Here is a 13,829-nt window from a genome sequence, read left to right on the forward strand (position 1 = left end):
TATGTCCTCTGGAACTTGCTTGGTACTTGGTTCTACTAGGTCATTATTTGAAAATTTTAGGGAACTACAAAGTGACTATAACTTAGTAAATGATCATATAATGCAAGTTTTAGGATGGTCAATCTAAGATAGAAAAAAGAGTTTCATCATTCATGTAACACTCAACATAGATAATATATAACATACTAATCAAGTAGGCATACAACATTGACAACCTGATGTATACTCAATCAAACACATGCATAATCCACGGCTACGGTGCCGCTCCAACTCTCAATACATCCCAATATCATGCAATATAACTGTTATAATGCCCCTTTCTCCATTGACATAAATCACATATGCATCCATAGATGACATATGTCTCACATATGCGTTCGCACACAACATATGTCTCACATATCATGGTGCCTTATAAACAACACAATGCCCCTACATCTCTTGGCACACTTCTCAAACAAATTGCTCCAATGTCCATTCATCTCACAGCACAAAAGATCACTAAGTCAATCGGTTATAATGTGCCCTTCCATCTCTATGGCACAATATAAGTCCAAGGTATATTACAATCACATTCATAGAAATAATATAACTGCCATAATGATAGTACCAATAACATTCAATGTATTTACTACTAGGTCAGCTCCCAAGAAAGACTAGAGGGGTCACGATGGTTCCTCTTAAAACCCAACCTCCTTAGACAAAGCTTCCCTAAACCGTACCTATCCCTTCATGATCACAGAACCATCTTAACTATTTACATACATACATATCAAGGATACAAGGAACACATATCTATTATAAACATAACATTTGACCAACACATTTTCAAAGCATATCCTATCATATTTATAAATAATGAATACATATATAACATTTGAAACATGAGATATATAATTTTAAAACCATTTAAAATCATGCATTATAAGATCACTCACCTTTTAGAGTAAAATTGTCGCACTACATCCTTTACGAAGACTCGAATATCCAATTTTTCACATAACATCTACCATTGGAGCTTTTCATACATCTCTCGTTTTCTTTTTTGATAGGTGAATGCCTTATTTATAGGAATCCAAAGCAGGTAAACACCTAGGTGAATCGTTGATAAGCGTCGATCAAAGAGAAGTGATTAGTGTCATGGAGATGACACATAGCACGTGTTTAATCCTTGATAGATGCGACATGTGGCATATGCTTAATCCTTACAACTGCTTGGTAGGTGCGGTACGTGACATGTGATTGTAACTAATTGGCTAGTGCAGCAACTTGGACACCTCATGCTTGGTTGCCTACCTTATACACCTCGTACTTCATTGTCTGCCCTAGGCACCCCGTGCTTGGTTGCTTGCCTTAGACATCTCGTGCTTGGTAAGCGATAGGTACAAAGGTGATGTTCTTGCTTAGCAAAGAGGTAATTGAAAGGAAACTTCAAAAATATTAATATTAAAAGCTAGGGATGTTACAGATTAATTCTTTACTCATGATTCAATCAACTTCCCTTTGGAGACAATCAAACCATTATATTTGGTTGTTCATTTCATTTGCTTATTATTTTTTGTTTTAGGAATGAATAAACTATGATATTTTCATTTTAAGCCATGAAATCATATATGAAGAAAACCATTAAGGATTCTTGACAAGAAGAAACAAGTGTTAGAAATAAAATTATTACTTTGGTGAAAGAGTTATGGCAGCATCATAGGGTGGAAGAGTATATGTTGCAATTAGAATCCAATCTACATCTTAAACACCCTAAATCTTTTAAATTTTTAGGTAACTATACGTATTTTTTAAAAAATAAAAAATAAAAAATAGATGTAGTTGTTGGCATCTTAGATCTAAGCAATTGAAGTAATACCAATTTTTTTAAAAAAATTGATCTTTTAGGGTTAAAGTACTAACCTTTAGGTTTGAATGTTCCCAAACCTTAAATTCCAATTATTGAAGACAACCTTGAAGTTGTTAGAAGTTTCATAAACCCACAATTTTCCGCCCAATGACTCAACCTTGTTCTTGGAACATTTTCGATGGGGAGGAAAGGAGAGTGAAGGCTATGGCTCTGTTTCTCTATACATGATGAAAGACAAAAGTTATGGAAACCCTAACCCCTATAGGGTATTTATAGGGTTCCTAATTGGGCTTAAGTGACTTGAGCCCACATGGGCTTGGATCAGTTAATATAGCCCAAAATGGGTTCTAATTGATTCATTAACCTAATAGTGCCTACTAATTAATCAATTTGCCCAATCCAAAGACCTTGTTCACTTATGCCTATGCAACCTTGCATGATTACCAAAATGTTCTTGTGTGAAAAAAGTGAACCTATAGCTAATTTGACCCTCATAATCCATGCCAATAAGGTATATGAGCTCAGATCAGGGACCATTGGGACCTATAAGAGTACTGGCTCCCTTAAAATCCAATTTTGAAGTTGATTGAACACCACACTATAGATAATCAACTGCACTCCAGTATCCTATATAAATAACAAAAAGACACTACGTGTTCGAGTCCGTGACCTACTATCCGTTGTGCTCAGTCTCCCTATGAACTAGTGTCCATCGTCTAACAAGGTGAAAAACTATCAGTCTTTCAAGACTACCTCTATTATCATTGAGTTATAGATCCTCTTATTGTGCATTCAATTGACGTGTCTTAGCTCTTAAAGAGCCTATGTCAAATTCTATTTAAGGAACTACTATGACCATAGTTTCCATGAACACACATTCTTAAGATCACCTAAGAGGACATACTATCTATATCCCATGAGATATCATGGTGCCTTTATTGAGAATACCTATTGTTACCGGTTTCCATCAACAATGACCCAATCCATAGAGAATATATAATCAACTTACGATCTCACCCGTAGGTCAAAGCCACTGCTAACTTTAGCACAAGTTTAATATTCTCTCAAGGTTGAGAGGCAACACAATGAAGTAGCTTAGTGAGATCATGAATACTTGACAACATTAATTTATGACTCACCATAGGTCCTATCCAATGTGTAACCATACACACTAGTGCACACATCATGGGAAACCCATCCCGATAGCCAAGACCAACCATCCCTCCAATTAGGAAGTGGTGCACTACTACCTCTAATGGGTTGCCTAGACCCATGAACTGGTTGTGAACAAGTCATCTATTGGTAATGAACTCATGACTTAGATCTTTTGTACAACTGCTAATGCACCTAAGTCACATACAATGCAAAAGATGCAAACAAGAATGTTCATAAAGTATAATACATGGAATAAGGATAGCTAAAAGTGAAACTGGAACATCATTAAATAAATAATGAATTCCCAATGTATTACATCATGTTATGCTTTTAAAGGCTCTATCCTAACCATAATGACCTTACAATGTGAAACTAATGTGTTGAAAAATGTAGAAGCTAATAAGAAATAAAATAAAAATTCTTCATAGGATAATGACTTATTTAGTGCATTAATAATGAAATGATTAATGCATTAATTAAGGTAAAAATGCAATTGTAAAATAATTTGGAAATGGTCTATATTGGGAGTTTGTGAGAGCCACCACTCTCCTATTATGAAACTTGCTTCAACTAATAAGAAAAAATCTAATTTATATATAAAAATTTTAAATATAAAAAGACGTTTTTACCCTTATTAAATTACTTTATTTAATTATTAATTTTTAAATTATGATTTTACCCCTATTTGTGCCACTACAAGAGGTTTGCTCTCTCAATTCAAAATGGTTTTTTTTTTTTTTTTTCTTTTAACGTAAAAGAATTGAAGAAATCTTTGTGAGTTCCACCTCAATCTTTTACTCATACGGGTAGGTGGACTGGTCAAAGTTGAGGCATGACAACATCATGTTTTGGGATGTCCCTTTCTTTTTTAGGCAAAATGATGGCCTTCAATCTTGATGGCCTGCCACATCAAGACAAAGGCCTCTACCTTTGTTCTCATTGGGAAATTAATGGTAGGAGTTTGACCCACACTCACTCACTCCATCACTCTACATTGAGATTTGCGATTTGAGATTTCAGACTTGGAGTGAAAACTCGGAAAATGAGATGGGAATTGAGAAGACTTTGGACAATTTTATGATATCAAGTCAACAAAGGGGGGAAAGTTATTTAGTAGTTTTCCATTGAGCCAAAATTTTAGAATAATGATTGGCTTAAAACCTTTCTCATTTATTGTTTTTACCTATTGTAATTGATGACAGAAATTATGTCATTTAAAGTTCATCAAAAGGGTGCTCCACAATCTAAATGCACAATTATTTATTTAATTACTTTTCAATTTTTAATTTTTTAATATCCCAATTACCAAAAAGGCATTTTAAGTCATAAAACTTTAACTATTAAATAGGTATTTAGTAAATGAAATTAATAACTTAAAGTAATTTAATAATTTAATTTTTATTATTAAGTATGTTTGATAAAATAACTTAATAATATGATCTAAAGTCAAAAGTAATTTTCAGTAATAAGTAAGCATAATTAACTTATTTTTATATTTATATTTTTATATTACATTTTTATCCTTATTTATTCTAATTATTTTCATGATTTTTTTTTACTACTTCATAACACCTTCATTGTTATTCGATCTCTTTTACCTTAATTATAATTTATAAAAATAAATATGTTAATTTGATGATTTAGAATAAATTTTAAATTAATTTTATCAAAAAAACCTTAATACTTCAAGTAAAAATTAAGTAATAAGTTTTAAATCAATAACTTAAGTATAATTTAACTTAATACATTAAATAATAAGTATTAAGTTTTATCATACACTCCCTCAATCTCATGAAAAAGTTAATTTAAGAAGTTATTTCAGAAAATATGACACTATTTAAAAAAAAATGCATTATTAAATCTATTTCTTTTCTCTCATTTTTCTTTTCTAATTCCCAAATTTAAAAAACATTCTTATTCTTTGCTTAGTTGGTCTATGTTGAAGTATATGCTCTTGCACAATCCATCTTTGCATAAATCCTATATTTTACATCAACACAATATAAATGGAAAAAAAAAAAGGAAGAAATTTAAGGATATATATTAATGTAGATGTGAATAATTCTTGATTTCACAAACCTCTTCTGATCCATAAACATGACACACTAATGCTGTAGAAAGCTTTTCATATTTAATTTTTCAAATAGAATTTTGTCCTTAAACAAGTGAAACTTATTTTTAAGAATTATTTTTAATTACCGTTTTTGAAGAAAAATACAAGGGGAAGAATAAAACATAAAAATAGAAAAGGGAAAAAATGAAGAAAAATAAAAAATATATTTAATATATATATATATATATATATATATATATATATATATATATATATATATATATATATATATATATTTACTAATTTTAATCTTATTTAACTTTCTTTCGTATTTTTCACAATAAAACGAAACATAAGAAATCATTTTCTTTAATAATTTTTGTCCTTCCTTAATAATTTCTAGGAATCAAATATAGTCTTAACTTCATCTGAGACAAAAAAATTTATGGTCCGGACATACTCTTAAATATTTTTCATCGGTCAAAATGCATAAATAAAATTTCCCACCATTAAACAAACTTATTGGCCAAAGGAGAGAACTTAGGTGCTCTATATCATGTTTTTAAATTAATATATTAATACTATATGAAAATGAATAGCTTAAGATGAGTGAAGAATTGGGATGATATTAAAAAAAAAATTAACATAATCTTCATGAGGCCTTATGTCAATAAAAGAGGGCTTAACAAATAAATCAAGAAGGAAATAGAAGATAATAAACTTTATTTGGGGGGAGGGGGTGGGTCCTTTGGTGCTATGATAACCATCAACCTTCTCTCCTTGTCTCCTTCTCTCACTTGTTTTGTGGGTAAAATATATAGATAAAAGCTAGCCGTCTTGGGATTACGATCTGAGGAGCATGATCGAGGAATGATTACGGTTGAAAAAAGCGAAATAAAAGAAAAGACACGAAAAGCAAAGCCCAACAAAAGCGACTTCTTTCAAAGGGCAATAAATGCAGTAAAGTATTCAACATCTGCACACTTTTTTAAATTTTTTTTCTCGTTTGTACACTCTTTTGAGATATAAATTCTCTCTCGAAGGCAACGACAAAGGTAAGGGTGAAGACTGGCATATTTAGAAAAGCTTGGCCATGGAGACAAAGTTTCCACAGCAAGAGCTTTTGCAGTCTTTAGGAAAAGAGAGTTGAGCATGTAGCATGTAGCATGTAGCAGTAGCAGCAGTAGCAGCATCAACTCTTTTCTCTTTTCTGCTTGAAAAGCCTTTTTCTTCTTTTCTGTTGTTATGATCAGTGTATATTTGCATCGAAGTAAGGGGTGGCCTCAAGTCTGAAACTCCCAATAATCAGTGCATAATTGAGTCATCTTTTTATCTCACTTCAGCCATGCCCCACCCAGCAATGGGCATTGGATCCCTCAATCATTTGCTTTTGTAATCATGAATTCATATCTGTTGTACTTGTGCTTCATTCTATGCTCTACATAACTCTACCTTTCTTCACTTTCCATCTCCATCTCTCAAAACTTAGGCTCCAATACCTACCATGCCCTCCCTATAGAACTTGTAATCTTGACCAGGGTACAATTAAAGTAAACCAAAACACAAAAAATGGAACCAAGCTATAAAGTAAAGAAACACAAATTAGGTACAAAACAATGAGATCAAAGTGTATATATATATATGATATATTGTGATTGATCCGCTTTTGATACTATCGAGTCTCTATTGTAGTAGAATCCTTTTTTCTTAAGAAGTCTATTTTTCTTTCTCCTATCGTTTAGATCGAGGTTTTCTCCCCTAAATCAACCCTTCTCTCTTCTTTTTCTTGAAGTCCCAACTTCTTTCTTGAAATTCCAAGATACAATGAACAGACTTAAAATCCCATTCAGGCTGTATAACAAAGCTCAAAGCTCAATCACTAGTATTTATATCTGCATCCTTGAAATTCCCCTAAATCGACCTAAGGCTTGTTTTTCCTCTGCATCCTTATTTCCTTATTTGCATTTTCTTTTATTTAAAAGAATCTTTTGTGTTTTAAAGTTTGTTCTTGAATTGTAAAGCCAGAATTATTTACATTGCTGCATTTACATCCTTTCTTATTAATCTTTCAAAGGGGCTGGTACAGTCTTTTAACTGTGAACTAAGCTAGAATGTCCAAGCTATGTCCTAACAATGTTTCACTTATAAATCATGAACATAAGCAGAGTTGCACAATGTTTCACTTATATATCATCCCTAAGAAAGAAGAAAACACAGATTACACAAATACACACACCTAAGCATGAACAAAACACAATTTATATCTCTGGCTTTGGTTTTAAAGTGGTTTACACGGTTGGATCCTTCCCAAACCTCATCATCACATGAGTTACCAGCATTGAACCCCTGCGAGTCATTTCCACAATTCGGCCAACCAATGGCAGCTTAGCTGTCTCTCTGTTCAACAGGGGCTTTTTGTCCCACCTGAACACATTTAATGCAGCACAATATTTAATCATCTTAAAGTTAGGATGAATGGAAAATCAACATTATTGAAAAATAAAAAATGGTAAAACACAGAACCTCATTACTTATATATGTCTCACCACCTAGACTAGCATCGCATGATGTCCAGTTTTGATATATGTTTTTCATTTTAAGCATTTATACTATTAGTTAAGTCCAGTGCGTTTGAGCCAACATATGATTTGAATCATGTACACATCTTACTGTGTTTGCAGAATAGCAAAACAAGTAGAGAGGCCTGGTTTCACAGGTTTACAGACCTTAGATTTGAAAGCCCTACATAACTTATCCCCTTCCTCCCCTCCCCCTCCCCCTCCCCCTCTTTTGTTTCCTTTTAAAGAGCAAGTCAATAGAAGTAATGTATACTTTGTTTCAGAATTAAATAACACAGACTGATGCTTACCAGTCTTCATGGCGAACGACTTTGCCTCCCTCAACATGCAGCTTGATGAGTGATATCATATCTATGCCTCTCCCCAAGAACTTATAGTGTTGCTTGTTGTCCATTAATATCTGAATTCAGTTTATCAAGAATTCAAATCTATATGCAAGAATCAAACATAAAATAAGACTAAGAGAAAGAGAATCTTTGCAATCTTAAAATAATATTGAAGCAAGTTGAAGAGAATATTTCAAACCTCTGTCTTTTCAGGTGAAATTAGATTTTCTTTGATGCTGTATTCCACAATTTTTGACTCATTAAATACCTGAAAGTTAGATAAAGAAGTTTCTCATTATGGTAGAACAAAGTTTTTCGCCATTTGGAAAATAAGTTTCTTCAAATCCTAAAGTTCCCACACAGGACTTGTGCCTAACAATAAGTAAATGCTTCTAGAATAGAAGTTGGCAGTGGAGTATATATGGAACACTCTCCAAAATTACTTTTTTAGAGATGCTAGACAGAGTCACAAAGAGACCATGTTCTTTAGCATATCAAATAGCAGCTTCAACTTACTTTAATGCATTTATGTATTGTTTTGAATATTCCAACACAGTACTAACAATCAATGTATTATTCTTTCAAACTGTATCTACATGCTTCAACAGGTCACATGTGTGGTCATTTCTAGTCCCTTGGCTATTTTCATAGAGTGGGAAAAAAAACAATGAATCTGGTTCAGATCAACTTAACACATTCAACCATAGTTTTCTTCTTTTTCCTGGTTATTTAACAAAATTATTTTTAATAGAAGAAGACGCCCAAGAGCAGAACTCTTCCTCAACAGAATATCTTCTATAAGTCAGTGCAACAGATCCAAATAAGGAAGTCTTGAAGAATTAAATAACATGAATGAAAAGATTACTGAAGGTAAAGTTCATACAACCTTGGAAAGCGAATAGAATGCTGATTTAATCTGCTTCACTCTGCAACCAATAGTAAAAATTACTCTTGAAAGATGCTAATTACCAGTTAATTAGAAATTGGACTATCAAGATTCATATGGAGCTTCAATTCTAGTAATAATATTGGTGGAAAAAGATTCTAGTCAGAAATAATTAAATAAACCAATCAAAGAAGAGATTATTGATATTCATATGAAGCTTCTCTAAAGCAATGGCAAATTGTGCTCTGGAGACATAGCCTAAACATGAGGAATTTTGCTGATGCACCATTTACAAGTTTTGGTTAACTACCATCAATTGGGTTTATGAAAGCATTTGTTGCAAGGACAGAAAAGGAATGCATGGATGTTGTACACCGAGGTGTCTTTCAGTATGATGGAAATGTCAAGCATTTGCTGTTATAAGGCATACCATAAGATGAATGGGGGACAAAATTACTAACCTATATATTAAAAGAAAATTCTCTCAAATAATTAAATATTATATCCTTTATTTAGGAAACTCTTTCCTAATAAAGTACCAATTTCCTGATGCTCAGTAGTAGCAGGACTTTCTGAAACCAATTTTAGGTTCTGCTTCTCAATAGTATTTATCAACCAATGTTGCATTCTTTCTAATCTTAAGGGATCCACTTGGTGCTTTAGGAAACTAAGTACCTGAACTGATTTCCTCAGCAGAATAGTTTTGATATTCTGAGATAATGATTAGGAACTTCCTTAAAATGATCAGAAGGCTAGCCTCTTTTATATTTTTCAGGTGCCAATTCCAGGAATTGTGCAGGATATACCAGTCCTGTTTTTCTCAATTATGCAAATACTTGCAGATGCATTTTTATATAATATTTATAAATAAAATCAAATGCCTTCGCATTTATCTGAAAGAAAGATTCTTTTCTCTGATTTTTCTTTTGTGGAAACAAATGGATAAGAACAACCAAGCAGCTTAATGTCCAGAAAAGGACTCATGAAGGAGACTGTTTAATTGCTGGATCCTAGATTTTAGTGAATAAAATAATCTAATATTTCACCTCAAGGTAGGTTAAGTAATACACATACATACCCATGAGCGCACATAAGTGGGTCCTCAAATGTTGCATCTGGAGCATAGATTTCAAAATCACGAGGTGCAGCACATGCCCCATATCTGAAATAGTTGATAAAAATTTTAAGGGGAAAACTAAGTAGTGACCAATGGATGCATTTTGATAGATATGGAAACCATAAAACTAAAACATTTTGTGTTCATAAAAGGCCGTTGAGGTATCATGCTATTTCATCAAACTACCAACTATTGTATTTAACACTAACTCAAGCATATGCAATACTCCATGGTAGAAGGGGAAAATGGTATGAATTTAATTTACAGAGCAATCCTGTAATATAGTTACAGCGCCACAAAGGCCCAATGACTTCAACCCTAGTTTCTGGATATCTAATACCTGAAACCACATAGATTTTCTGTTTTAGTCTCAGTAACCTGAAGAAAATCTCCCACAATCTTGCGAAAAAACAAACAATGAAAAAGTAGGAAATATAAAGAAAACTCAAATCTGGATCCCAACCCATACAATGTACATGATATGTAAACAAAAGCGACACCTACACCTGCAAGTTAAATCCAGTATTTGATGCGGAATTAGGGATTATAAAATATATAGGAAAAACGAACACCTCAAGGAACCTGTGAAACCTTTCAAACCACTTTGTCCAGAATACAAACGCACTTTATGACTATGGTCTCTTCCAAAGAGACCTAGTGAAAAACATTGTTCAACTATCCTAGAGTCTAGAGATATCATCTTGCAGCCACACCAAGAGATAAGAATTCAATAAGTAGACCACTCTCTAAAGCTTTTGTTCTGCTTTTACAATTACACTAGGGTAACTGCAAAACATGGTTTGTCAAATCACATGATATCCTGCGCAATGCCAGCTATTACTCATCACACCCATGCAAAAGAAGTTCTAGCATTAGTTTCATCTCTCACCAGCCTATACTAAAATCACCACAAGCCTTTCATGTCCATTATTTTTAAGAGTGCACCTGTATACATTTCCTCATGTGAATGCTCCTAGGAAAACCTTAAATGCTTCAACAGAAAACCCTTCAATCCTAACTTCTCCAATGTTTGATTTAGATGCAATCATATCAACTACTACTGCATACCTTGATGGCAACAATAAGTTATAAGGCAAGCTCCACCAAGAACTACTAAAGCAGCTCATAATTACACATTCCCACCAAATTTTTCTGATTTGTAATCTCATTTATCTGCAACTCTGATGGATACCTGTCCTTTTTAAACTCATTCTCTTCTCCTGTGCAATTCAGTGAACATCTTGCACGTTAACCCAAATATTCAATGAACAGTCTACCAACTAACTTCCACTATGCAAAGAACTGGGACACCATAAGTACAGCAGAAGGCTCAATACCTCAACTGTAGTGTCCTGAAATGAAATACCTAAAACTATGGTCCTAAGTCAGCAGCTTCTTTGTGGATGGATCATGATTTCTTAATATAGGTAAAATAGAAATCCCAAGGATCTAATGCTGGAATGAAGGGCAAAAAAAGAGAATTGACTACACGAATCACATTGCCAAAAGATTTACATCAGACACCCCTACAAAAGGCTTAGATCCATGAGTTCCGGTCAGTCCACTGTTAACTAGGGAATAGGGAATACAAGAGATAAACATATCTTGCAATAACCCAATTGACACACATATAACAAGACTTCACCTCCATTACCATGGGCTCATCTGAACTGATAGTACCATAATACCGTCCAACAGTCCTCAAGCCTTCCAACTTCTCCATGTTTGACTACAACAAGAGAGCAAGAGTGCATTATCATTAAGGCAAAAAACCAAGACCAAAAAACTACATTCCACCCAATAAAAACAACACTATTGCTACTTTTCCTTTTATCAAATAAATCTAATCGTAGCGTAAGACCTCATTTTGTGCATTTTCCACAGTACTATCCACAAAATCAATGATCCACCAGCTACCTAAGGAAAGAACCAGCTGTTGTGGTTTTATCTGTCTCCAGCCCCAATAACTGTCATAAAAATAATAAGGACTAATTCCAATCACTATAGGTTCTACCATAATCACCTGGCATCTCCATTTTAGAGTAACAGAAATGGCTCTTCTGATTCGTCTAAACTACAGAATTGATCCCTTACCTTCCCTAGAAGGACATAATGGTGCACTCACAATCTGTACCACTGTCAAATAGGCAATAAATAATGTAAGAGTAAAAATCAAGTTGGATGATATTGTACCTTCTCCATGAACCAAGTTTACTGAAAACATAAAATTTACCCACCAAGTTCAAATGGTAGATTCAAAGAGATTGAAATGCACAAAAATCGTTGAAAATGAGATGATTGAAAAATCCACAACTGTTACTCCAATTTTGCATTTCATATGCTGATAAAACACAGCTTGAGGAAGAGGCGAAGAGGGAAGCCAAGCGACTCACAAGTTGAGAATGTGAGGGATGATATCATCAGAAACACGTTTCAATGCATTAACCTCGGATGCTTCCTTACCCAACTGCTCTCTTTGCTGATCCATCTCTTGCTTGTCTTCAAACCCCACAAAAATAATTAATCAAACATCATCAAACTCAACTCCAGCACTGAATCCGTATCAAATTAATGGTTTAATGATGAAGAAACCATACTGCACCTTGGGAGTTTTTTTCCATGTGGAATTTAGGGATTTTCTTCACAGCCAAACACTTCACAGAATCTGTTGATTATTGTCAAACTCTGTACGATAAGTCGACGAATAGAAACAAGCAACAGATACAGGTTTCATGCGTCGCCACGTGGCAACCGCATGTCCACTTGCTGGCGGATTTCAAACCCATCACTCGAAAACAAACCATCCAAGAATCCTTCAAATTATCATCGAATCTTCAAAAATTTTTCCAAATAATAATCGATTACTTCAAAGCACCTTAGAATTGTTAAAATCTTCGAGAGCTTCTTTCTTTAGTCTAGGATTCTAAATAATAAGAAAAAAAAAAAAAGCGGCTGTCAATATCAATTTCACATTAAATTAAACGAAACTGCTAAGACCGCGTAACCAACCATAAAATTTAAACCGTGGAACAAAGTACAAATAAATAAAACCAATATAAAAAGTATAAACAAATTAAATTAAATTATAAGAATATAAATAAAATAAAAATAAAAATTATAAAACTTAAAAATGTCCGAGCAATGCTACATAATTTGTTGTGTTTTTTAAAAACTTATTGAAAAGATAAGGTTCGATATCATAAATAGACGCTAAATTAAATTGTTTTTTATTCAAATTAAAGGGAGAATTATGCTTTGAACCCGGTTGGGCCTAAAAAATGGTCTTCAATTCATATAAGTGGCATAAGTGATGAAACTATTAGTGACAAAAATGCCCATGAAAATGACACATCAGATTTAAAAAAAAAAACTCTTTGGTTGCACACATGGCAATGACTTGGAAAAGACCCTATTTTTTTATCTGATAAAATAGAGGAAAATCTTCATTTTTCTTCCAAAATATTTCGTTTATTGGCAGTGTTCAAAATACGTTGGGTCGTCTTCCTCACTTTCTTCAAAATCTCACTTTCATCTTCCTAATTCATATGTTGTTATGTTTGGCCTAATTTTTTTATGTGATTAAATAGAAGAAAATCTCAATTTTCTTCCAGAATAGTTTGTTAATTGGCAGTATTCAAAACAAGTTAGGTCATTGTAGACCCTACATTTCAACCCACACGTTTTCACTCGATGGCGAGCTCGATTATTATTTGAAAATGATTTTATTTATTAGAAAATAACTTGGAGTCGCCACTTATTTTTGTTTTATTTTTAAAAGGGTAAACAAAATAAGAAAGAAAACCCTAAGTATGACTCCTTATTTTGGAAAAGGTGGTATGTGAAAAACAGGATCGGGCTTGG

The 13,829-nt window shown here is 33.2% G+C and overlaps 1 protein-coding gene across 1 annotated transcript; it reads right to left on the reverse strand.

Annotated features, from left to right (window-relative positions):
* Positions 1-7,183: 7,183 nt before the first annotated feature.
* LOC100248122 (uncharacterized) lies at positions 7,184-12,904 on the reverse strand. Its single transcript, XM_002268308.5, has 7 exons — positions 12,571-12,904; positions 12,362-12,467; positions 9,930-10,013; positions 8,852-8,891; positions 8,165-8,233; positions 7,930-8,039; positions 7,184-7,484 (listed from the first exon to the last, which is right to left on the reverse strand). The coding sequence occupies exons 1-7, from the start codon at positions 12,587-12,589 to the stop codon at positions 7,349-7,351; spliced, it is 564 nt and encodes a 187-aa protein (XP_002268344.2). The 5' UTR covers positions 12,590-12,904; the 3' UTR covers positions 7,184-7,348.
* Positions 12,905-13,829: the final 925 nt, after the last annotated feature.

Source organism: Vitis vinifera, chromosome 13 (assembly GCF_030704535.1).
Source record: "Vitis vinifera cultivar Pinot Noir 40024 chromosome 13, ASM3070453v1".
In the NCBI taxonomy this organism is placed as follows: Eukaryota; Viridiplantae; Streptophyta; class Magnoliopsida; order Vitales; family Vitaceae; genus Vitis; species Vitis vinifera.

Excerpts from the sequence above, each read along its gene's own strand:
- LOC100248122 (XM_002268308.5), bottom strand. Across the intron at positions 10,014-12,361 it reads ATCCCTCACATTCTCAACTT|ATATGGGGCATGTGCTGCAC; the intron begins GTGAGTCGCTTG and ends CAACTATTTCAG. Across the intron at positions 8,234-8,851 it reads CATTCTATTCGCTTTCCAAG|GTATTTAATGAGTCAAAAAT; the intron begins GTTGTATGAACT and ends TCTAACTTTCAG.